The sequence below is a fragment of the Budorcas taxicolor genome, chromosome 1 (assembly GCF_023091745.1).
Source record: "Budorcas taxicolor isolate Tak-1 chromosome 1, Takin1.1, whole genome shotgun sequence".
NCBI lineage: Eukaryota > Metazoa > Chordata > Mammalia > Artiodactyla > Bovidae > Budorcas > Budorcas taxicolor.
Window position 1 is genome coordinate 193548405 of NC_068910.1, and position 26579 is coordinate 193574983.

At 49.4% G+C, this 26579-nt stretch overlaps 1 protein-coding gene across 1 annotated transcript; it reads left to right on the forward strand.

The window, feature by feature from the left end:
• RBP1 (retinol binding protein 1) lies at positions 1-26479 on the forward strand. Its single transcript, XM_052643820.1, is given in 5 exon segments — positions 1-46; positions 49-246; positions 704-882; positions 23774-23875; positions 26246-26479. Coding segments are annotated over 5 exon segments (579 nt in total). The 3' UTR covers positions 26300-26479.
• Positions 26480-26579: the final 100 nt, after the last annotated feature.

The following is a 26579-nucleotide window of genomic DNA, read 5'->3' on the forward strand; positions in this document are numbered from 1 at the left end:
ATGGGTCCTCCCGCCGGCTTTGTGCGCGCCTGCAATCCAGCTGTCGCCGCCCCCAGAGCCCCCTGCCTCCGCAGGACGCACGTTTCCGGGCCGCCCGCCACCCAGGTCGCACCGCCTGCCCACATCTACTCCGGCCCGTTCGGTCCCCGTCGGGCCCCAGTCGTCCCCCCGAAATGCCGGTCGACTTTACCGGGTACTGGAAGATGCTGGCCAACGAGAATTTCGAGGAGTACCTGCGCGCGCTGGGTAAGCGCTGCCCGCCGCGCTCTGCCCGGGCGCCCGGCCAGACGTCTGAGGGTGGGATCCCCGCGCCCTTCCGAGCCGGCCGCCCATCTGCCTGCCTCGGTTAGGCCTTACCGCCGGCCAGAGCGCCCGGGCCGCGGGCGGGGCGGGGGTTGTTTGGGTTCATGGTGGTCAGTGTCTGATATTTGGCTCTCGACGTGGAGGATTTCATTAGAAAAGTTGGGCTTGGTTGGCTAGTTTTTGTTTTCAAAGGTTTAGCGTAGGGCAGAAAACTTTGTTGTGGAAAAAAAGGAAAGAAAGAAAAGGACAAGCCAGCTGCACGCAGAGGCCGTGTTAATCGAGCAAGGAACTCCAGTGGTTTTCTTGGGGGCGGGGGGAGCAGGCTCGTAGGGCCCCCACTACCTTGGCAGCAGTTCTCCAAATGTTTTCAGCCAACTCTCTACCCTGGCACTCTCTGCAGATGTCAATGTGGCCTTGCGCAAAATCGCCAACTTGCTGAAGCCAGACAAAGAGATCGTGCAGGAAGGCGACCACATGATCATCCGCACGCTGAGCACTTTTAGGAACTACATCATGGACTTCCAGGTTGGGAAGGAGTTTGAGGAGGATCTGACGGGCATAGACGACCGCAAGTGCATGGTGAGGCTTTGCGTTTGCCTGCGCATCTCCTTCCCAGGGTTCCTGACAAAGGTGGGGCTGGGTGATCCCAGAGGGGAGCAAGGGCCCTGCGTTCTGAGGAGCTGGAGATGTTCCCAGTCCCAGCCCCCAAGGTAGGCAGCACCTGACTCATCAAGTTCCCCTTACATCCTAACCAGACAGTAACAGGAAAGCTGTGGCTTGTTGACTGGCTACCATGTCCTGGCTTTGAGCCAATGCTTTCTTTATATGCTTGACTTCATCCAATCATCACAACCCTTGAGGGAGGTCTGAGGATGCCTATTTTACAGATGAGGAAACAGTCTCAAAGAGATGTGCCTGGAGTAGCACAGCTAGGGCAGGGCTGGGCAGGAATTCCAGGCAAATCTGTTGACTCTATCTGTACCGTAGCATGGGGGAGAAAGGAGAGAAGGGAGGAAAGCAAGACCAAACATAGGCAACCTTTTTCAAGTGTAAACTTTCTACATGGCAGAGCATGAAGTCACTTTAGGGAGCAGGGGGCACTGTGATCTATGCCTTCTGCCCTGCCCCTCCTCATCCCCAAACTGGGGTTTGGCTCCCGGCCAGTGCCTTCCCTATCTTCCACTGCTTCCAGGCGGCTGGCTGCCTTTGAACCTCGCAGCCAGCACCTACTCAGTGGGTCAATGCCCCTGCAGCCCAGGCCGGAAGGAGCAGCAGTGGAGGAGGGGAGTAAGCTGTAAACAAGGGTGGGAAGTTGGTGACCTGGAGACCCCAATTAGCTCCACCACGCTGCCTCCGGAAGGTCAGCCTTGGGCCTCCATCAACATCCTGGGGATCGCTGGGAGGTCAGGGCGCCGTCTGCCTCGCTCTCACAGTCGTGGGTCCAGACCTAGGGTCCTGCCTTGCTTCCTGATGAGATTCTCCTCATTCTTCTTCCCTGTCCCTTCCCACCCTTCACTGAGGGGCTACTCCATGCCTTGCACTGTGCCAGCTGTTTTACTCCACAGTGAAGGAGGGATTACTAACCTCATATTTCTCAATGACTGAGGCTCCCGGGCGAAGAGATTGAAGAGGTGGGACTTTGAGGCCCAGACTCCTGCTCTGGGCTAAGCTCCTCTGTAGGTAGCCTTTGCGGAACCCGGTGCCTGGGCTTTGGTTGACTGTGGTTGAAGGAGTGCCAGTGTCTGGGGATAAAGAGCCCCAGGCCAGGATGACTCACCCTTCCTGACTTGTTGATTCATCTGAAGGGGATCAGGAGTCAGTGATTACACTCGGAATAGTGGCGGAAGAGGGGGTGGCTGGCAAGGCGGATCCTCAGAGAGGCCACTGGAGGGAGAAAACACTGTGGTTGCAGTGAAATGTCAGGTCATGCTTCTAAACGCCCAAGGCCTCTTAATCCTCAAAGAGGCTCACAGTGGGAAAGGAGACTTTCAGTCAGAGTCCACCTTGATAAAGTGGGGGCCCTGCCTGTCGGACCACTGCCCAAGGTCTGGTCCCTGGCTCCTTGCCTGGAACCGAATGTGAGAACAGTCCTTGTCCCCGGCCTACTCTTGAGGTACTTAGAAGGCACAGCAAGCATCTCTGTTTATTTTGGGTCATTGCCACTTCTGGAATGTGCTGGCTTATACTTGCTTGGCTAATTATCTTTGCTCTTTCATTCCCACTCTCATCCATTAATGCATGAAGCATTTATTGATCACCTGGTAATACTAGTTAATACAAGCAGACCTCAGAGAGATTGCAGGTCCAGCCCCAGATCTCCACAATAAAATGAACATCGAAATAAAGCGAGTCATACAGAGTTTTCATTTTCCCAGTGCATGTAAAACTTTTGGCTATACTAGACTGTGGTTTATTAAATTTGCAATTATATTATGTGTAAATAAAAGTGTATACACCTTAACTGAAATGCTCACCATCATCTGAGCCCTGGGCAAGTTGTAATCTTTTTGCAATATAGTACTGTCAAAGATTACTGATCACAGATCACCATAACAAATAGTGAAAAAGTGTGAAATACTGGGAGAATTACCAAAGTGTGACACAGAGACCAAATGTGAGCAAATGCTGTTGGAAAAACGGCATCAATAGACTTGTCTGATGCAAATTTGCCACACACCTTCAATCTAAAAAGCGCAATATCATCAGGGACTCCCCGAGTGGTCCAGTGGTTAAGACCCTGCACTTCCAATGCAGGTTCAATCCTTTGTTAGAGAACTAAGATCCCACATGCCCAGCAGCATGGCCAAAATAAAAACCCACAGTATTTCCAAAGTACAATAAAACAAGGCATGCCTGTACTCATTGAGTGCTGAAGTACTGTTCCCATTTTATTTTAACTCACTGAATTTTCACAACACTGATTTTAACCCCATTTTACAGACAAGAAAACCAAGGCAAGATTTCTTGTTGTGTGACCTTGGTGGATTAAGTAAGTGGCCGAGGGAGGGTGTGCATGTGGTCTGACCCAGTGGAACATGTCGCAATCTCTGATGTCCAGGCACTCACAGTCTTTGTGGTGCAGACAGATGCACAGACACTCAGAACACAGTGTGATCAGTGGTGACAAAGGGAAGCACCAGAGGAGGGGATCCCAGAAGTTCTGGAGGTGGTGACGTCACAACTTCCTGTAACAGAAAATGGGAAGGTGGGTGGGTGGGTGGGCAGGAGGGAGGGAGGGAAGGGTTTGGCCACCCTCTTTTCTTAGCCATTAGTTCTGCCATAGGTGAACAGATCAGGGAGCCCAGCAGTTGGGCAAACTCAGTGACATTGGGTGAGGACTCACGGTCGCATCTGCTGTCTCAGGATTCAGGGAGGCCCCCTCTCAAGTAGACAGCAGGCACTCACCTTGCTGTTGCGAACGGAGAAGATGGACTGCCCTCTCTCTGCTCTAGCCTTCCTTTGGCCACTGACTGCAGAGAAGTCCTTCTTCCCAGCTGTCCAGTCGTATTGGGTAGCCACAGGGAAGAGCATGGCTGGGGGGGGGGGGGGGGGGTGCAGGATAATACAATGATAGCAACTATCTAGCCTGCCCTTGTGAATGGAGGGGAGCTGCCTGCAAGAGGCCACATAGCCCAGGCCAGGGCGGTTCTGAGCAAGGTGGTAGCCAAAGATAATGTCCCTTCTGCTCCCCGTGCTCTGCACCCAGCAGGAGGAGCTGTGGCTGGAGGAAGCCAGTTCTCAGCATCAGTTGGCCTCATTCTAACACGTTCTTCCCAGCACATTACAGGTAGCTCATTTTCACCTATTATGTTCATTCCTTTCTTGGTCCTACAAGCATTTCGTTGGTGTTTATCTTTGCAGCCCTCGTGTTACTGACATGAATCACACGGGAGTCCTGCCCTCCTGGAGCTCAGTGTAATGGGAGGCAACAGACCAAAGCAGCCGATCATACTGAGATGGTGTGCTGACGGGGAGGGACAGGCAGAGAAGGACCCCCAGGTCTGGGAGGTCAGAAGCTATTCCCGCAGAAAGTGGAGTCTCAGCAGTGGCTTAGGATAGGCAGGAAATTGGCAGACAACAGAAAGGATGAGAACAAAGCCAAGGCCAAGAGAATAGCTCTTGTTTTTATCATTGTTCAGTCACTTGGTTGTGTCTGACTCTGCAACCCCATGGACTGCAGCCCACCAGGCTTCCCTGTCCTTCACCTTCTCCCAGAGCTTGCTCAAACTCATGTTCATTGAGTCAGTGATGCCATCCAACCATCTCATCCTCTGTCATCCCCTTCTCCTCCTGCTTTCAGTCTTTCCCAGCATCAGGGTCTTTTCCAATGAGTCAGTTCTTCGCATCAGCTGGCCAAAGTATTGGAGATTCAGCTTCAGCATCAGTCCTTCCAATGAATATTCAGGGTTGATTTCTTTTTGGGTCAATCCTAAAAGATTTGGTTTGATCTCCTTGCAGTCCAAGGGAGTCTCAAGTGTCTTCTCCAACAGCACTTGGTACTTGCTATTTCAAACCTGTCCCACACCAGCCCTGGTCTCAGCCTGGGGACACAAAGGCACCCAGGCCAGTGGAGGAGCCAGACACATCCTCAAGCCTTTACCACCCAGTGCAGTGGTGGAAGCACAGTGGACTGGGAACACAGGGCTGGTAGGGCGACGAGCAGGCAGTGGTCAAGGAGGGTTCCCTGGAGCCATGGGGAGCCTTGAAGGACAAGTAAGAATTGGGCCCAGAGGTCAGAGAAGGCCTGGCTGTGAGAGGTTTTATCAGGGAAAGAGGTGCAGCCTGCACAGACTTCATGTGGCCAGAGTATAGGGTATGGCTGGAGAAGAGGGCAGTGCTGGGGCCCCAGTAGGGGGCCTGGAGGTGACCAGATGGGCGCCAGAGAGCCTGGGAGAGGCGTGGTCAGGCTGCCATCTTCCCCAAAGGGCCCAGAGAGCTCTGCTCCTGCATGTTTCCCTGGAAACCTTATCTGTCTTCTAGAACAGCAGCCAGAGGATGAAATCCGGCCTGCAGATGTGTTTTGTTTGGCTTGTACCGTGTTTGACAAATTTCAGAGCCAATTGCCAGTGATTGCCAAAGATTGTTATGTCATAGAAAAATCCATAATCCTGGCTGTTCATACCCCAACAGAATCAAGACTGCTGAAAAGGCTGGGTGCCCTTTTAGTTCTGTGCCATGTAGATCCCCGGAACATGGTCGCAGTTGCTCCCATTTGATGGGACCTTTTCCACTTTTCCCCAGCTCTTGCCTACTCCATTACCTGAAGTCCAGGATCAAACAGCCATATATCATTGTTTGCGTTGTGCGTTCCTGAGAGCAGTGGTTCCCAGAGCTGAGATCAGCAGCAGCAGCAGTGTGTGAGGACTTGTTAGAAAAACAGATTTTCCAGCCAGACCCCTGGCCTCCCAGATCAGGAACTTTGGGGGCGAGGCCTACAATCTGGGTTCCGATAAGCCACCAGGTGGTTCTGGTTGAACTAAACCTTGAGAACCACCACTTTGGAGAAAAGAGACCTCTCTGTAACTGCGTCTCTAGAAAAAGTGGAAAACACTCAGCGATAGTTTTTAGGCCCAGTGTAGAGGGCCACATGCCACCGGATGGCTTAGCCCATTCCTGGACCCCTCTGGACATGGCAGCCATGTCCAGCACCACCTGAAATGGCTCTGCAGTCTCTCCCCAGGCTGACGGGTGGAGGGACTCAGATCTATGGAGCCCAGGATCACTCAGCTCACATTACCAGTTGGTTGTGTTCAGATCTTTACATGGCCGCAAGCAGTCAGCGCTGTCATCTTGGTGGAAATGTGTCAAGCCTGGGTCCAGCTTTTCTCCACCACCTCCTACATGCCATTATCCATTAAAATGAAATTGCAGGCCCAGTTTGAAACCAATATTATTTATTGAATCTAGCAGATGGAGGCTTTGGCAGAGTGGGGGACCTGCCAAAAGAGAGGTGCTCTTTCACTTCAAATACTGTTCCCCACACCCAGGCCAAGGAGCCCCTCAGCGCAAAGAATGACCTGACTCTTGATTCCAGCTCCCCCGGCACGAGCTGCTTTTATGGGAGAAGACGAGCCTCGGCCAGGGTCTCAGCCCGAAGCCTGGCTCTGTGTGCTGGTGGCAGAAGGGCCATTTGTCATCCCACCATGGACCCCAGAGAAACTGCAGCTTTGTTCACTCAGGAGCGGGCTCCTCCTCCCAGGCAGAGGCCTCGCTTCCAGCTCCAGCCTTGAACTCAGGATGACCCCTTCCACAGAGCCTGCCTTCCACTTCCAGCCTTCTGTTGCTGCTGTCTGTTTTTATGGTAAAAGGAAAAAAAAAGAATTCAAACAGCACAGGAGAAAGTGGACTGAGAAGGAAAGGCCCCTTCCTTACTCAGCCTCGTTCCCACTCCCCAGAGGTAATCACTGGTACTATTTCTGGCTGGTGTGTCCCAAAATCTTCCTCAAATATAGAAGCCAGCAGCTCTGCAGCTATTGAGTAGATAATTGGTCAATTGTTGTTAGTGAACTAAGTTGTGACTCTTGCGATCCCATGAACTGTAGTCCTCCAGGCTCCTTTGTCCATGGGATTTTCCAGACAAGAATACTAGAATGGGTTTCCATTTCCTTCTCCAGGGGATCTTTATGACCCAGGGATCAAACCCACATCTCCTGCATTAGCAGGCGGATTCTTTACCACTGCTACCTGGGAAGCTCCCCCCAAATTGGTCAATATTTCTACCAAAAGCCAGAAAAGACAGAAAGAGAAACAGAGAGAGAGAGGAGGGAGGGAGGGAAAGAAGGAAGGAGAAAAAGAAAAGAGGGAGGAAAGAAACGATCTACATTGTTTTCTCAATAATATTTCTTCAGCATCTTTCTATATCAGCACTTACGTGTTTCATTTCCTTCCCTCCTTGACTTACTTTCATCCATCCATTCATGCATCTAAGTATCTGCCAAACCTCTGTTAACAGTTTGGCTTAAACTCTTTTGCCAGCTTTCTGATCCTATTCCTGATTCATTAACAGATTTCTTTGATTCTTATTTTTAAAAAAACAAAAACACGATGTCAATGGCAGAATTCACTCCCTGGGCTGCAGAGCTGAGAATGCCACTGGGTTTGAGAGCTTTTTGAGAGCCGCCCCTGCCCAGATCAGGGCCCCAGCATTTGGCTGGGTCGTTTCCAGGAAGGAAACACGGAGTGTCTTTCATGTCTTAGCTAAAGTTCTTCGACCTTTGAAATGAGTGTCTGTAGCATGCTTTTGAGGATTACAAAAAGGAGAATTAAAGCAACCCAAATAAAATTCACAAAGTAGCTTTCAAGAATCACACTTGTTTGTTAGGTTTTGGGTTTTGTTAGGAACAAAGGGAAATAACATGTGCTAAATCCTTACCAAGTGCCATGCCTGCCCCTGATGATTTTAGCACTTTTTTCTCTCTTGGTCCCCACAACAAATGCTGTTCGGTAAGTAACATTATGCCCACTTTACAGATGGAAATCTGAGGCTCCCGGGTGAGGAATCTTTTTAGCCCAAAGTCACTCAGTCAGCTGGTAGCAGAGGAAGGATTCCAACTTGTCTGTTTATAACACTCTACATTACAAAATCTTTCATGGAGCTCTGCTAAGGACTAGCACCTCAATTCCTTATTGTGATCCTCATCACAACCTGGAAGAGAGTGGTGAGAAGGCTTGGGGGTGTGGAGAAAGGAGTGCTGGTATTAGAGTCAGACATCTGGTTTTGAATCCTCCCCTCTTACTTAGTTAACAAAGTGACCTTAAATGGCTGAACACACTGCCTCTGTTTTCACATCTGCTAAATGGGCATTGTGATTGCCGCTCCACCTGGCGCACAGCACGTTCTGAGGACTAGGGTGATAGCACAGGAAATAGGGCCTTGTGAAGCCACTATACTATGTCCAACAAGCAGGGGGAAATCCCTCTGAGACCCTGGCCTACAGGCAGTGCTCTTGTGATGGCCACATGTTTACTGGAGGATTACAACTACTTGTTTTTCTCATCAACATTGCTCTGCTACCCACCCAAAGAAGGACCTTCTTTTTCGTGGGAATGACCCCTACTTACCTGTGGGTTCTGGTGAAGCTGCAAATCCCAGTACGTCGTCTCTCCTGGGTTGAGCACCTTAAACCAGGGCCGTGACAGTGTCCTGTGGCCTGTCCCGTGATTGTGTGTGTGACTGGGCCAGTCGTATGTTTCCTGCCACCTTCCATGGCTGCAGGAAAAATCGAACAGAAGGAAAAAATAAAATGAGGCCAGTAGATAAGCAGAAATAACCGAGAAAGAGAGAGGGAGAGAGACCACGACACTGGAGGGCTGCTGGAACTCCTGATAGAACACCATTCCGAGACTTCTCACATCCTTGAACCAGCTAGTATGTTCCCTTTCTTTTTCCCCTGAAGCGTTTTGCAGTTTTCCTGTTGCTTGCATCTAAAACCATCTTGTGACATAGACTCCTACAGATCATAGGTTAAGAACCACGTAGGAGTTAGAGCAGTAGTTCTCAAACTTAAACTTGCCCCACATCACGATTTTCTGATTCAGAAAGTCTCGAGTAGGAACCAAGAGCTTTTCTAACAAGTTCCTGACTGATGCTGATGCTGTGGGTTCAAAGAGCATGCTTATGATAACTACTAAGAAAGAGAAATGAGGGAGTGGGCTGGCCCATGCCCAGGTTCCGATGATGTTCTTTTCATGGTTCAGTGTGCTGGAGTTAAGGGTGCCCATTGATGGGGACTGAAGGAAAGTGGAGAGATGCCCTCCAGTCCATGTGGATGTCTGGAGACACCAAACTTGCAGCAGCCCACGATGGTTTGTGACTCAGGGTCCGAGTAAGTGACACCAACAGTCTGTGCAGCTGGACAAGTCCAGGATACAGCAGAGCAACTGGGAGTCTTGGCTTTGAGATGGACCTGGATTTGAATCCTGGGTCCACCCGCCAGCTGTGTTTCCTTTGGGAACATACTCTATCTCTTTGGACCTCAGTGTTCTCATTTGTAAACAGGAGCCAAAGATATTAACAGTACCACTGATAGGATTGTTGTGAAAACTATGTGGTGATGAATTATCACAAATTTCTATTGCTATGTAACAAACCACTCCAAAACTTAGTGCTCCAAGACTCCAAAACAATAACAGTTCTTTATTTTCTTCATGAATCTGCAGTTTGGGCAGGGCTCAAAAAGGCAGGCTGGTCCCTGCTGTGTGCCACATCTGTGAGGCATTGGAGGGCCCACTTTCCAGATGGCTCATTCATACTCACTCTCTACTGGCTGCTTGAGCTTCCTCACAACATGGCAACCGGGTTCCAAGAAAAAGGGGGCCAAGAGAATAAAGGAGAAGTATATGACGTTCTTATAATCTACTTAGCCTCTGAAGTCATATAGAAAGAATTTTGCCATACTCTGTTGGTTCAGGCAGTCCCGAAGGCCCACCCATCTTCCCAAGGAAGGGAACATGGACTCCACATCTCAGTGCAGATGTGGCAAGGTTCTAAGAGAGCACATCAGGTGGAAGATACTTTACAAAATTCTATGTGCTAAATGCAAGCTAAGCGGTTACCACGGTGTTGGTGTATGGTGAGTACACAGTGGGAGTTGGAATATTATTCTCTGACTAAAGCTTGGAGGTCTGCTAGTACTGGGCTCTTGTTTCTGACTAATCTCAAGCAGCGGCTGAGCCCACAAGGACTCTGAGAGGGTGGGAGAGGGTGTGTGGTGCCTGGAGATGGGTCTCTGCAGGCAGAGCAGGAGCTCCACCTCCCTGGGCCGCCCATCCAAGGCAGGCCCCACATGAGAGGCTGGAGTGTAGGTTGAAGGGGAGAAGGACAGCCTCAGAGTGTTGGGAGTGATCCAGGGCTTCACCTTCAGCCCTGTTGTACCCACCTCCAAAAGTCCCAGATAGACAGGTCTGAACACTGTGTCTAAACACAGCTGAAACTGTTTGTGCATGTGTGCTCAGCGTGGGAGCCTCCTTTTTGCTGGTTTACCACCCCAGTCACTCAGGATTTCTAGGCCCTCACAGGTGAACCCAGACCCCTATCTGCACAGGACCTGGAACTGGGAAACCCCCTCCAGGCACCCAGAGGCTGTAAACATGACTCCCCTTTCTCCATGGAAGTCTGCCTGGAAATCAGCATTGGCAGACATCTCACCTGGGCTCGGGAATTTATTCCTGTATGACTTCAAGTTGACTAGATGCTCCTCTGACAGCAGAGACTGTGCCTGATTCACAAAAGCTTCCTCCCTGGGAAGCATTTTTGTAGCTGTCTATGTTGTATAAATGGAGTTGTGCTAGAGCGTCACACACACATTCACACACACCACCCCTTGTCCTCAAAGAGGAACCCCAGGTCACCTCATGCCACCTGAATTTCTACCGTGAGAGCACAGTTATTTTGGTTAAATTCCTAAAGACTCTACTTGTTTCCTATAGTATGCAAATAGCTTAGATTCCTTCTTCCCTCCCTCCTTTCTTTCTTGACCTGAGGGTCCAAGGACAACATAGTCTGGGGGAAAACTATAAAGCAAGATGAGTGTGAAGAACATAAAGTCAGGACTGGGGGGAGAACCCAGCCTGCAAAATCGGTCTTTGCCAACCTTACAGTAAAACTGGCCCTGCACTCAGAAAATGAGCAGGGCGGGCCGGGGGTGGGGGCGGGGGAGGGTGGGTGGCGGGGGGAATCCAGTGTTCAATGAGTCAGAAAAATCATCTTATTCTTTGACTCAGAGATCCACTTATGGAATTACATTCCAGGAAAATCATTCAGAAGATAGGCTGTATCTATTAATATTTATACAAAGAAAACTGTAGAAGCTGGGCAGTAATAATCCCCAACAGTCCATAGAATCAGAGCCACCCTCTGAGGGCTATGTACGGCAGGCTCCGCCCTAGTGCCTGATGTATAATGTATTATATATTCAGTCCTCCAACAATCCTAGAGCCGAGAGGTACTCTTTTTTTTAACAGACAGGGGCCCATGGTCCTGCCAGGGTCACACTCCTGGTTAACCATAGTCCAGGATTCAACTTCAGACCTCTGACTCCCAACTTTGTGTGGTTTACACAACAGGCCGCCTCCTGCTATTGTCCCTAAACGCCTGGGGCAGCAGCTGTTTAGAGTGACTGTGGGCTTTTAATTCCATAGACCACTGTGTAGCCATGAAAGTGATTGCTGTGAAGATAAATGGAAAGTGTTTATGGACAACCCATCCACAAGTTCCATAGATTCTGCTTCTTAATCTCTCTCTCCCCTTTCACCATCGTCTGAGTATCTCTTGCCTGTAATAATAATAACAGTTAACATCTCTTACCCTTAGTATGTGCCAGGCTCAGCACTTTCCACGGAGAATTTCATTTAACTACTCCAGTATCTTCACACTAATCTCCCTTCTACCATCCTTCACATTCTGAAGAGGGAAATGGGGATTTCCCTGGCAGTCCAGTGATTAAGACTCCGCACTTCCAATGCAGGGTGAAAGGGTTCAATCCCTGGTCAGGAAACTAAGATCTCACATGCTGCGTGGAATGGGCAAAAAAAAATTTTTAATAAAAAGAGAAATGGATCACGCTTCTACTCCCCAGCTCAAAATCCGAAGAGTCTCCCCAGGGCTGATGGGCAAAATCCAGACAGCATTCAGGACCTCAGAACATGGCAGCGCTTGCCTATCCAGCCCCACACTCGCCTCACACCTTTCACTTAGCCCTATCCCACCATTTGCACACACCATCCTCTTTTGCACCTCTTTGCACTCTTCCCTGGCATAAGTCTCCTGCTTCCTCTCCCTGGGAGGATACTTACTCATGGTCAGGACCAGCCCAGGTTTAACTGCTCCGCAGACCTCATCCTGACTTCCCATCCCCCTTCATCCTCCCCTCTGCCTCCTTGTCCCTCTCTGCAGGTGCTGCCCCAGGGCGCCTGTGATGCTCAGTGCATTTGAGATGCTGAGCAGTGGGGCCCACACCTTTGTATCTCCAGTGCCTGGCACAACTAGCTCCAGTGTGTTTATGAAATGAGTATAAAAACAGTGGAACCTCAAACAGTATAGGCGGTCATCATTCACCATATCTACGAGATCTACTTGCCATTAAAAGCTAGCTAATGTGTGTTGGTAATATGGATTCTAAACACTTTCTATGCATTAATTCTTTGAATCCTCACAATTCTATGATAAAGAGGCCAAAATTCTTCCTAGATTGAAGGAAATATTAAGAAGAAATGAATAGATATCATTTGTCTTGAGATCAGGGAGCTAGCTGGTAGAGCCAGGATTTAGATCCAGGCTGTCTAACTTCAGGTTGTTACCAGAGAAAGATGGAAGCATTATGTTAAGAGGTCAGGGCTCTGAATTAATTTCTCTGTGAGACTTTTGTAGTCTCAAATGCTGTGTCCCCCAGGGAAGCTGTGATGTCCTGGGATGGGATTGGTAGGGGAGGTGAGAGGTTTGGCTTTCATCTCATTCTCCCTGGCAGTGGAGGCTGCCCTGCTGGCCAAGATCTGCAGCTTCCAGGCCGAGGGTAGCTGTTCTTGGCCTTCCTCTAAACTCTTGCTTGTCCACAGTCCATTTTCCTTCATGGCAGGGCCTGGGGTTCATAATCGGTTCAGTTCATCTTTGGAGTCCCATCTCTGCCGCTTAACAAATTGGGTGTCATTTGGCCAGTTACTTCACCTTCCTATGCCTTCACTTGTCTATGAAATGGGAATAATGATCAAGTAAGGGATATCTGCTTCCCAAAGAGGATTAGATGCAGGAAAGCCTGCAGTCAGCTGCTCCGTCAGTAGGAGCCGTTATCAGTAACTCGCCCACTTTATAAACTGTGTCCTCCAGGAGCCAAATTCTGCAGGTGGTATTGTGTGAAGAGACACCTGGCCACTGAGAGAAGAGCTCGTAGGTTACATGTGCAGAGGCTGGGCTGCGGAGGCACCTGCCTCTTTACACCCACCGAGAACAGGGGCATGGAGGGCAAGGCCAAGAGCTAAGAAGAGTCCAGCTCTAAAACAAGTCCTTCCAAACCCTGTTTCATTTCCTCCTGATGGCTTTATGCTATGGCAGGACTCATTAGCCCCATTTTGCAGATGAGTTCAAAAGGTAAATAGCTGGGATCACCCAGCTAGAAAGAGGTGGAGATGGATTGGAGTCCAGACCAGCCTCTGTCCAAGGCTGTCACTGGGTCCCTGACCAGTGCCCAGCTAGGTCAGGCAAGTTGCTGCCTGATGGCCAGACCAGCCTCACACACAGTCTGCCAGGTTCAATGGCAATGGTATCCATGGCAGCAAGATGTTCCTGTGGAGCAATGAGCAGGCTGTGGGTTCAGAGTCAGGGAGAAGTGGCTGGAAACTAACCTGTTTCTATGAGGCTAATTTATGGAAGAACAAACAGCCACATTGCCTAGGATGAAAAAGTGAAAGTGACTCAGTCGTGTCTGACTCATTGTGACCCCATGAACTGTAGCCTGCCAGGCTCCTCTGTCCATGGAATTCTCCAGGCAAGAGTACTGGAGTGAGTAGACATTCCCTTCTCTAGGAGATCTTCCTGACTCAGGGATCGAACCCAGGTCTTCCACATTTCAGGCAGATTCTTTACCATCTGAGCCACGAGGGAAGCCCCTTGCCTAGGACAGCTTGTCTGTAAAAGAAAAAAGGGGGGTGTTCATTGCCTGAAAATTTACAAGAGTACCCCTAGAATGTTTTCTGCCATTTTATTTATTCTGTTGAGTCAACAAACAATACTGTGCATTTTCTCTGTTTTAGATGCTAAGGTGGGGGCTGGTATCCTGCAGTGGATAAAAGTATCATAGACTCAAAGGAATTCTTCGTCAAGACATCCTGACCTGCTTGACCTTCCCTGGTTACTGAGTTGCTGTCTCTTATCTTCCGGGAATTGTTTGTTTCTGTTTGCTTTGAAAGATAAACAAAAAAATAGAGGCCAGAAGTCCCCATGGAAGAGATGAGGCCTCCCCCGAGTAGGCTCTGCTCTTCTGAGCCTCTCTGAGCACCTTCTGGCAGGACAGCCCCTCCTTTATTCCACCTCCACTGCAGGTGGACTTGGGAATAAACCAATTCCTTGTACCTGCCCAAGTAGTAGAGCCAACTCTGCCTGCCAGATAGGCAAATATTTAGATTTTCTATTGTACCAGGTTTGGCGGGTTGGAGCCACAAAGTTGTGAAATGAGAAAAAAGAGATGCTGGTACATTCTGGGGTTGGAGGTGCAGAATTAGTCTCCTTGAGGGGTATCTTTCCAGAAGGGTCCAGCCAGGCAAAGCCCATTTGGAAGCCTCACTCATGCAGCCCCCTGAGCTCCCTGCATCTGTACAAGCTATTCTCTTAGCCTGAAATTCCCTCATTCCTCTTTTACAATTTCTGTTTCTTAACCTAACTCTTGATGTTTTCTGGCATCGATTCCAGCATCACCTCCTCCAGGAAGCCTTCCCTGATGGACCTCTGTCTCCACTTCAGAGTCTGATGAGGTGCCCTCCCACTTCCACAGTTACCATCACCTGCCTCTAGCAGCACTTGCCGTTCTGCAGAAATTCTCTGTCTGTCTTCAATAGTCTGTGAGCTCTTTAGAGAAGAACCTTCACCTTCCCTGCCTTCTGTTTCTAGCATGTGAGGCTGGTGTGCAACCTATCTTTGCTGAATGTTGTTCACTTACACAGAAAAGTGACAGTTGTTAGTCACTCAGTCGTGTCCAAGTCTGCAACCCCAGAGACTGTAACCCGCCAGGCTCCTCAGTCCATGGGATTCTCCTGGCAAGAACACTGGAGTGGGTAGCCATCCTCTTCTCCAGGGGATCCTCCCAACCCAGGAATTGAACCCCGGTCTCTCTCATTGCAGGCAGATTCTTTATTGTCTGAGCCTCCAGGGAAGCCCTTGATTACACAGAGCTGTGATGCAAAACCTTATTGTTCATTCAAGGGTCAGCTTATATCAGGGAAATGCAGAGCCCAGTAGACAAGAGCATACGCTCTGAGGTCAGACCTCATCTCCCCACTTCATGACTGGGGGACCTTTTTTCAAAAGTTATCTATTATTTTTGGCTTCGTTAGGCCCTCTAGTGGCACCGAGTGGGCTGTTTAGTTGTAGTGCCCTGACTTAGTTGTTCCAGGGCATATGGGATCTTAGTTCCCTGACCAGAGATCAAACCCATGTCCCCTGTACTGGAAGGTGGACTCTTAACCACCAAATCCCCAGGGAAGTCCCAATGGCTGAGTGACCATAAACCCTCAGTCTCCACATAAGTAAACTGGGGAGAAGCATCCCTGCCCCAGAGGTTTAGGGAATCAAATATGTTAATCAAATCAATCAAATCAGATATGTTGTCGCCAAGTCATGCCTGACTCTTCGCAATCCCATGGACTGCAGCACACCGGGCTTCCCTATCTCTCACCATCTCCCAAAGTTTGCCCAAGGTCATGTCCATCAAGTCAGTGATGCCATCCAACCATCTCATCCTCTGTCGCCCTCTTCTCCTTCTGTCCTCAATCTTTCTCAGCATCAGGTCTTTTCCAGTGAGTCAGTTGTTCACATCATGTGGCCAAAGTGTTGATATGACCCACATTTTAATACCCTGCCCAGCATGCAGTGAGTATTCAGTTCCTGATTTGGGGGGGATGATGATGATGGCAATAATGCCAGGATGCTGTTACTTCCACCAGGAAGGACCCAGCAAACAGGACGCAGGTGGCACTGGTGCTAGTTGGCATGTCTGCCTTCCCTCCAGGCTGAGCTGCTTCATGGCAGAGCTTGGGTCCAGTCCAGACTTCGGGCCATCCTCAGCACTGAGCCCCTGGAATGACTGAGCCCAGTTCCTTGGGAACCCCGTGACTTTCTCCAGCCTCACTCCCTCTTCCTCAGAACGTTGGCCTCACGGGACCCTGAGCTCTCTGATGGTTTGTTGTTTTAAAATTAATCCTGGGTACTTTCTGGAATTTTTAAGGACTTTTTAAAATGACTTGCCAAGATTTAACATTTCATTGTTTTGTTTGTCCTAAGATTCATGGTATCATTTGCTCTTGGCTTCTTCATGGTGTTGGAATCACATTTGTCCATGCCCACGGAGGCCTACTGTGGCTTTACGGGTCTGTAGCTGTTGCTTCTGATGGCTTTTATGTACCTTATTACTTGTTCGTGTTTTAAGGTCTTATTAATCCAGTTTTAACCTGCTGTTAGAATGAATCGGCTTTTCCCCTGAATGTGCTAATTTTAAGTCATTGCCAGCCCCCTGGTAATGGATCAGAAGATCACCCAGCCTGGCCTCCTGGGCAGGGGAGCTCGTGGAGTCAGCCAGAAAGAAATGGGTTCAAGTGATGGCTCAACCCCTAACCCTGAGATGGCTTGGCCGGGTTACTTAACAAGCCTAATTTTGATCAGCTGTAAAGCTTGAGCTGTAAAGCTCCCAGTACCGTACCCAGCACTTGGTAGGGTCTCATTTACTTTCCCTGTCCTTCTTACCCTCCCACTTCCATATTTAACAGTACTAGAGTCTAAAAACATCCTCCTTGTCCCAGAAACCCTCAAAAGGTAAAGCACGGAACTCCAGGAGGAATGGCCAATTTGTATCTTTTATCCTTTCACAACATGTATAGAAAATGTCTAGTCACTGTCTGGATTTTCAATTTTCCCCTTAAATTTAAAGAGCACAGGCTTTGGAGGGCTCTGGCCTTTGCAGGCAGAACCAATCACGGACAAGACCTCCCCTCTTAGGACTTGGCTGTGGAACCACAGAGGCAATCAGGTCCAGCCCTAGGCCTCCAAGCAGAGGCCTCCCAGAGCTGGGAGGGCAAGTGCAGAAGGACCACTGATCCATCATCCCCCTCTTTGTGGGAGTGGATGTTTGGGGCTCTAAGGATCGTTATAAATTCTTGGCAGTGAAGTTGAATTTCACTGTCTGTGGCTCATGCCAGGTCACTGGGTCCATGTAGTGGGAATGGTCTGTCACTCCCAGTACAGGTCACTCAGATGGAGTGAGAGGCCTCAAGGCATCCTTGGAACCAGCTTCCTCAGGCTGCTTGGGGGACCTGAGTTTTCTATGTCACCTCCATGCCAGCTCGGGTTTCTAAGTGGTCAGGGGAACTGGATAATGACTTTTGAAGTGGCAGTCCCCTGTCAGAGGACTGACTGTCTTCACTCATCTTTCGGTGCATGTGTTTCTGGGAAAGTTGCTGACAAGGCCAAAGTGTTGGGGGTTATTAGTTTTTAATAGAAAAGTTGAACCGGCTTTGCTTTATAACCAGCCACCTTGGTCTGCAGCTCGTTTGCAGGCTTCAGATGGTCTGTGAGAATTACTGTTAGGAGGGGAGCTGAAGGTGGCCATACGTTCCCCTTGTCCTTGACTTGTCTGGGCTTCAGTTCCAAAGAGGGGCCCCAGAGCCCATGGTGCGGGGGTGGAGGGACATGACACTGTCTCTGTGATCTGTACCATACCACCTCAGCTCCCACTGGCACCTGCCTTCCTGTGCCTCTTATAAAGCACCAGGAACATCCTCTTGCCTAAAAGTGCCCCACTAGACCCTGATTACAGGATTAAGCCATGATGAGTGTCCAAGCTGGGAAATTGAATTGAATGACCTCTTAAAGACCCTTTCAGATCTGCATTCACAGTGCAAGCTGAGCCTCATTCCAGGCTTTGCCTGATGTGCCAAAGGTGGCTACTCACCGCAGAGGGAGGTCACAGAAGAAGTCCTTGGGTTCCGGGAAAGATTGTTATCATAAGCTATGTTTTGTGTCATATGAAAACAAGCAACCATTGTTTGTTACCCACCCATTTCCCAACATCCTTTCCTTCTGTCCTCTTATGCGTTTATAGATGATCACCCTCCTCCCTGACTCCCCACCCCTTTTCTGTTCTTAGAACAAATCTGTTCCTCTAGGAAATGGCTGGTTTATTCCCACAGGATACAAAGCTTAAAAAAGAAAAATCCATGTCCACCAAGTATGGACAGGGAATAGCAAAGTGGGAGAACTTAATCGCATTTTCAGAGCCACCGCAGCTGTCAGTGGGGAGTCTCCAAATAGGTCTTCTACTTAAACAAAGACTAATTAAATTTTAGGGGAAGCAGACATCACAGGGCTCCCAGGCAGCAGGCAGCCCTGCAGGGTCTCCTCTTGGATCCAAGTCTTCTGGAAGGGAAGGCGCTTCTGAAACATTAAGCCATGGTAATTAGCTTGTCCATCACTTCTCTAAACTCCAACTTTAAAAAGAAAGGCTTAAAAAAAAAAAGAAACAAATGCTTTAGTTATTGTTCCACTTTGAAAAGTGAATCCCACCCTTATCTAAGTTCTGGATGTCATGATCACCATTACCTAGGGCCCCATACACAGGCCCTATGCAATTTATGTATATTTTCTCTCATCCTCAGCATAAACTGGTAAAGTGGGTCTTGTTGTTATCCAAAGCCACTTAACAAACCACCCCAAAATGTAAGACGTTAAAACAACCACCATTTACTCTCACTCATGGTTCCGTGGGTTGATGGGGTATTCGCAGCTTCATATGAGTGCATTCAGCTGAAGGCTTGGTTGAGGAGCCTCAGTTCTCCTGCAGTGATCACTTTTTCTCATCCTCTGGAGCTTATCATGCAGTCTTTCACTCCAGTAGAAGAGCTTCAGTTCAGTTCAGTTCAGTCGCTCAGTTGTGTCCTACTCTGTGACCCCATGGACTGCAGCATGCCAGACCTCCCTGTCCATCGCCAACTTCTGGAGTTTACTCAAACTCATGTCCATTGAGTCAGTGATGCCATCCAGCCATCTCATCCTCTGTCGTCCCCTTCTCCTCCTGCCTTCAGTCTTTCCCAGCATCAGGGTCTCTTCCAATGAGTCAGTTCTTCGCATCAGGTGGCCAAAGTATTGGAGTTTCAGCTTCAGCCTGAGTCCTTCCAATGAGTATTCAGGACTAATTTCCTTTAGGATGGACTGGTTGGATCTCCCTGAAGTCCAAGGGACTCGCAAGAGTCTTCTCCAACACCACAATTCAAAAGCATCAATTCTCCGGCACTCAGCTTTCTTTATAGTCCAACTCTCACATCCATACATGACTACTGGAAAAACCATAGCCTTGACTAGAGGGACCTTTGTTGTTGGCAAAGTGATGTCTCTGCTTTTTAATATGCTGTCTAGGTTGGTCATAACTTTCCTTCCAAGGAGTAAGCGTCTTTTAATTTCATGGCTGCAGTCACCATCTGCAGTGATTTTGGAGCCCAAGAAGATAAAGTCTGTCACTGTTTCCCCCTCTATTTCCCATGAAGTGATGGGACCAGATGCCATGTAGAATAGCCTGCACCTCCTTAAAGCACAGCAGCTCCATCCCTAAAGGGAGGATCCTGAGATGATGAGCCCCCAGTGAACCCCCAGGGCTTCTGAAAGCACTGTTTGTATTGTGCTTCCTGCTGTCCCATTGGCCAAAGCAACTCACACCACCAAGGCCAGAATCAGTGTGGGAGGGGGCTTCCCAAGGATGTGAGCATCATGACCCACTGGGGTTCCTGATGGAACAGTCTGCCACAGAAGGTATTGTGAATCCCTCTTTTATAGATGAGGGCCCCGAGGCTCAGAGAGGTTCCTCCTGTTGCCCAGGGTCATTCCCCACAGCTCAGGACAGAGGGGCCAGGTCTGTTGACTCCAGGGAACGTGTTCTTTGCTGACAATACTGGGTCAACCTGATACAGCATGGGAGGGAGACAGACACCAAGAGCTGAGCTTCCCAGCCTCTTTTACCCAGAGGACAGCCCAGTAGGCTCTCTGGCCCCTTGGTGAGTGTTCCACCAGCAGACCAGAGCCATGGGGCTATGTGAGGGCAAAGGCAGCATCAGGAAGCATTGAAGACATGCTCTAGGCCACTGTCACAGTTACAGTCCAGGGTTATGACCCTGTCTACCTCGCCCTCCTTCAGCACTGGCCTGCTTGTCTGTAATGACTGTTTGGAATGCCTTCCCGCTTTAGAAAGCTAGTCACATTTCCTCAAGAATGAGGGCCCTCCTGCCTCTGTGCTTCCCCTGACACCAGCGCCTACAACACTGAGCTATAACCACCTGGCATGTCACTGTCCCCCCTTCTCTGTGGTGGTCTCTTAGGGGCATGGGTCTTCAGGACCCAACTCTGGCACGGCACCCACACCCAGCAATGGTTGGGCTGAACTGAAGGGTCTTCCTTCTTGGGGTGGCTCAGAGTCTTAGCGTAATGCCCATGTTTTCTCTGCAGCCCCTCAAAATTTACCAGACATCTGCTGGGTACCCTGCATGGGCTGGGAAACAAAAGGACACTGCGTTATGTAAGGCCCATGTTCCAGCCCAGGTTCTTTTCCTCATTAGCTGGGTGACACTGAGAAAGTCACCTAACCTCTCTGAGCTCAGCCTCTCCTGTATCTTCAATACAGACAAGAACCGGTCTCTTTTCTGCCTAACTCACCCAGGGTCAAGAGTCAACAAGAATTCTAGGCTGAGAAAGTACCTCCTGTGGAAACTGACATAGCGTTTGTATGTTTGGGATCCTTCTCTTTGAGGGTCTGATTTGTAGGGCTTTGATGCATTAGAGAAGGAAATGGCAACCCACTCCAGTGTTCTTGCCTGGAGAATCCCAGGGACGGGGTAGCCTGGTGGGCTGCCATCTCTGGGGTCGCACAGAGTCAGACACGACTGAAGTGACTTAGCAGCAGCAGCAGCAGCAACAAAGAGTTCTCTACACTCCAAGAGCTTTCTACTTCCTGAATCCCTAGGTCTATCATGAAGCCTGAAATTGCACCATCCATCATTCTTTTGATAAGGTATTTTTATTATCTATATCCAAATGGTCCCTATTAAAAGATGCCAAATGATCTGGAAAGGGTAACGTGTTAGCACCGGAGCAAAGCCTGCTTTACCATTAATGAACATCTCTTGCAAGCTTGTTCTCTGAAATTGATGTTGGAAGGGAAGCAGGTGTGAGCCTTCTGGAGATCAAGGTGGTGATATTTATCAAAAGCCTTAAAGGTATGCTAACTCTTTCATGCAAGGCTTTTTGCCTCAGAATTTATTCTAACAAAACATTGTGTTCAAAACTGTATACATGGAAGTCTTATTTATAGTAGCACAGAATTATAAATAACCTAAATGTCCAAGAATAGGTAACAGGCTAAATAATGGTGCATGTACAAGGAAATACTGCCAGGACTGCTTTCCATGGGCCTGTGATCAGGCAGCTCCACAGGCTCCCGTTCTCAGAAGGGCCCCTGCCTTGGTTTAATGCTCTGCTGTCACTGTCTTAAAATTCTTGCGTGCTTGCTAAGTTGCTTCAGTTGTGTCCGACTCCTTGCAACCCCAGGACTGTAGCCTGCCAGGCTCCTCTGTCTATGGGATTCTCCAGGCAAGAATACTGGAGTGGGTTGCCATGCCTTTCTCCAGGGTATCTTCCCAACCCAGGGATCTTACATCTCCTGCATTGGAAGGCGGGTTCTTTACCATCCTTTACCATCCTTAATCATTTTTTAAAAAGGGGTCTTCATTTTCATTTTTTGCTGGCTGGGCCTTACAAATTATGTATCCATTTCCTAAATACTACATAACAATTAAAATAATACTCATGGAGAATATTTGTCAAAGTGGAAAATTGCTTCTGTTAAATGAAGAAACGGGTACAAAACCATAATTGATGCAACCCTGAACCGGCATGTCTTATGTCTTCTGTGTTGGCAGGCGGGTTCTTTACCACTTGGGAAGCCCACTTTTTTAAAAAACAAAAACATTATACATAGAGATCCTGGCAGGTTACAGTCCATGGGGTCGCAAAGAGTGGAACACAGCTGAGCAACTAACACTTTCAACTTTCATACATAGAGAAAAAAAGACTGGACAGAAATGCACCAAAATGTTAGAGTAATTATCTGTGAAGAAGCAAGATTACAATATTCCTTTTATTACTGTGATCTTTTTTGAGCATTTCTTGCATTTTCTAGGACAGAGGGTAGGAATATGCTCCTTGGCTCTAATGTTTCCAGTAGAGACAAAAGTGTATCTCTTGTAACTGAGCATCACGGTTCTTTCTTGGCCTCCGGGTACATCTGGAGCCCTCTGTATGCAGGGGAGACTTCTGAATAAACGTGAAGAGCAGCTCAGTTGATGAGGAGGCCAAGTGTTCTTATGAGCTCCTTAAAGTTGATTTCAGTCCCCACTTCCCTTCACAGGCTGGGTGTGCACAAGGCGCTCAGCGAACGGTCATCCTGTCTATGGCTTGAGGTCATTGGTAGCCTTTACCCTACACCCACCTTCTCAGACGTTCATTCTGCTCTGACTGAGGTGGAACCTTCCCTCTGGCTTGGGGCTGGACATGCGCCCCCCAGGTGATCTCTGGACCAGGGAAAGAAGCCGCTCTCACCCCAAGTCCTCCCATGCCCCTCGCCCTCTGGGCTCCGGGAGCAGAGGGCAGCTTGATTCCTGGGTGGAACTGGGGACACACCGGCTCCACCTGTCCCCTTTGTGCCCGCCTCTCACGGCAGGCTTCATCCCAACAGTAGGGGGCGGTAGAGATCAGCAAACCCAGGCTGGAGACTGGGGGTGGAGTAGGAAGGGGCAGGTGGTCCTCCCGTAGGGAGTGGACCCCTCACTCCACACCCACTTCCCAGATTCCTCCTGCTCTCCTAAATCCTTTTCAGGCAATTGCTAACTGTCTTCTCAGCTGAGCAGGGCAGGAACACAAGAATCCTAGAAGCTTACCTCTGTGTAGCCAAGGCCTCTTGAGTTCATGGCCTCTGACTGCCTCATATGACAAATGAGGACACTGGGGCTCAGAGAAGTGATGGACTTTCTCAGAGCCTCACAGTGAAGGGACACATGGGGTTCTGACCTCTCCAGGAGGTAGGGCAGAGCTCAATGGACCGGAGGTGGGCAGCTGCAGATAGGGGAGATGCCCACTGCTCACAGGTCCCAGTCTAGCCCATGGGCTTCTGGGCTGTCTCCCGTCTAAATTCCAGCACTCCCAGCTCTGTATTTCTGGGTAGATCCATGTGCAGAGATTGGACCTCCTCCTGCTGTCTGTCTGGCCATCAGCACGCCCAGTACCTGTGGTGGCACACGAGGCTCAGGGAAGATGTGAGAGCTCAAAGGTGGGGTAGGGGGCAGGGGTTGGTGGCCTGACCAGAAGGGCAGACAAGTTGCTTCCTCCTCTTTCCCCACTGCGGTCCCCTGGAACCTGGAACTGGACACGGAACCCATCTTGAGGAGCTTCCTGAGCATGTTCCGCATCCGTGCCCGCCCCAGCCCCATTCTCAGCCTTTGCACTGTCAGCCCCACCCCAGTGACTTTTTCTCTCCTAATTACCCATTTACATTTATGAAGGTTTTTGTAAATTTTAAAACTGATTTGCATGTGATGGGCAAGGAGCATGAGGCTGTAGATTTCTCTAATGAAACTGACGAGCGCACCCTGGATTCTCAAGGTTGGGGCTGCCCCTACCCCAAAGCCCAGGGGCTGCTGGCTCCAGAATGACAACTGTATTTTTTTGCCTCGGCAGACCACAGTGAGCTGGGATGGGGACAAGCTCGAGTGTGTGCAGAAGGGCGAGAAGGAGGGACGTGGCTGGACCCAGTGGATTGAGGGTGACGAGCTGCACCTGGTAGGTTCTGGAGGTCAGGAAGGTGGGTGGGTAAGCCACGCTGGACCCTACAGGTCCTGGTCATGCTGGGGCCTGAGTGGACTTTGGAAAAATGCACCGTTTCTGGGCCTTGGCTTTGCTCTGAAACTTCTCTTCCAAGGCCCCGGAGAAGATGCTTGAGTGATTTTAAAAACAGAGCAATGTGTTTAAGGTTTGGGCTGACCCAATTGTCCAATCAGAGGGAGGTGAGGAGGTGCATTTGCTAACCATCAGATGTGGAACCTTTAGCATTCCATATCTCTTTCCATTGTCTCAGCAACCATATGGGCCAGGTACTGTTGTGATTCTTCTTTTGGAGACGACGTGGAGGCTCACATCCCAGTAACACAGCTAGAAGATGACAGAACTTACATGTGCTCCAAAATGATACCCGTTTTCACCATGCCAAATTGTGGCTAGCCAGAACCAGGGCAACTTCTCTAAGCTTCTCAAGACATGATCTTGTTACCCCAGAACTGGGTTCACCTCTTGATGGGTGTCAAGCCCAAAGATACAACCAAGCCACAGACTGGGAGAAGGAAGGATTTATTACTTGCAGCAAGTAAGAACACTGGGCATTTTTCTGAAAGCCATGTCTTCCCAAACAGCAAAATTGGGGAAGTTTTAAGCCAAGGGCTCATGCGTATTCATGAAGGCACTTGAGCTGAGAAGAATTCAGCATTGAGATGGGGCAAAGGTCGACAGAGTCCAAGCTTTAATTGGTGGAAGTTGCAAGGGTCAGAAAATGTCCATCCTTCACCTGAGTGGGGGCTTTAGTTCCTTCAGAACCCACAGATTGTCATGTGTATCCCTTGAGAAGGAACCCAGCCTCTGTTTTATCACAGTTCCTTGACTGCTTTTCCTTGATTCCTGCATTTCTTCACTTCCCTTAAGATCATTACTTACTCAGACCTGTTCGAGGTCAGGCATTAGATCACAAAATGGCTTCAGTCAAAAATGGTTTCTTTTATGTCCAAGGATCCCCTACCCTATCTGCTCACAATCTCAACAGTCTGGGTCGGGAGAGGAGAAGCCTTTCTTGGCTCAGGTGTGGGCCCCTCCCTCACCCGGTCCTCCAGCCTGGGACCGCTGGTTAAAGCCGCGTCTATGCTATCATTATCGGGAAAAAGCACATCCGCATCCAGAGTAGGGGCCTTAGCCCCTGGGGGTCTAAAGTACCACCTGCCCTCTGAGCAGAGACCTCGCATCACTCCTGCTCCCTTGGAACTCTGTGTTCTGAGAAGGGAGCCACATTCAGGTGACCAGGGTTCTATTCTGACTCACCAGGTACTTTGGGGAGCTGCTTTCTTTCCCTCAACCTCATCTGGAAAACACCATCCTACCACAAAGGGCTTCTGCCAAGATCAGGGTCTGTAGGAGCTTCAGGACGTGTGTGCCCTAAGAAGAGGCACAAGGACATCATATTCAGAGGCAGCTTAATAGCCTGGGCTGCAATGCCTGACCTGACCCTGAGCCTTCACTTCCCCAGCTGCAGAGCAATCAGGGTGGGTTATGTGATCTTCATCAGGCCTTTCAGCTCAAAAGTTCCGTGACTTTTTGCCAGAGGTTACAAAGTAGGGGCCACAGGCATCTTTTTTTTTTTTCCCCCCACAGGCATCTTTTATTTAGCCATCCATGGGCTTTACACTTTTTCAGCTAAAAACTTAAAAATTAGGAGATGTTACGTAAATATTCAAATTTCCAGCCTCCTGCCAAGAAAACAAAAACTTGGAAGGTGTAGAAACACTGTGCTGTCATCCTTGCTGGCGACATTCAGCAGGGGCTGCCCTGCTGCATTTTAGTGCTACCTGGGAGCTTCTAATATAGCAGTTCCAGGACTCCACCCACTGAAATGTTGATATAACTAGTCTAGCCCGGGACCCAGGCATTTTTCAAACTCCCTAGGTAACTCCAACGTGCAGCTGGAGCTTGGAACCACCATGCCAGTTTGCAACCCTGGTCTCAGTGACCTGTTAAGCCCTTTAGGGGTTGAGCCTTGCTTCTGGCCCTGATTTCTTGCAAATCTGGGCACGGTCTCTGACCTGGGCTCAGGCCTGGTGTTCTTAAAGCCTTTTGGCTCCTTGAGGGTAGTAGGAGGAAGGAGGCATCCGAGGGTCCTGTTGGTCAGCTCTGAGCCACATCTGTCTCCAGCCAGCTCTGTCTAGAGGGCATAGCCAAGACTGATGTCCCCTGACCCAGTTCATCTGACTCTCCAAGGAATTGTCTCATTCAGACCAACTCTTGAGGAAAAATAGCAGTCACGGAGTATTTTCAGAGTTCCTGCCCCTGGACATGCTGAGCCCCAAGTGTGACCTTGCTTTGGCCAATAACAAGAATCTGTTTTTGTTTCAGGAGATGAGAGTGGAGGGTGTGGTCTGCAAGCAAGTATTCAAAAAGGTGAACTGAAGCTTGAGCAGCTCTTGGTCTCTAGGAATGAGTGACATGACGGGGCACCGGGGTCCCCCCTTTCTGCACAGCATGGGGCAGAGATGCCTGGCCACCCCCGCCTCTGTTAGCAGAGTCTATCTCTTGGTATTGTCTCTTTTCCTTCTCTTCAAATGAAGCCGTCCCAATAAAAGTGGTTTCTGCTTGAGATGTCTGTTTTGGGGAAGCTTCAAAACCCCACTGTGCTCACATTTCCTCTGAAGGCTTCTGAAGCTGGCTTCTCTTAATGACAGCACAGAGT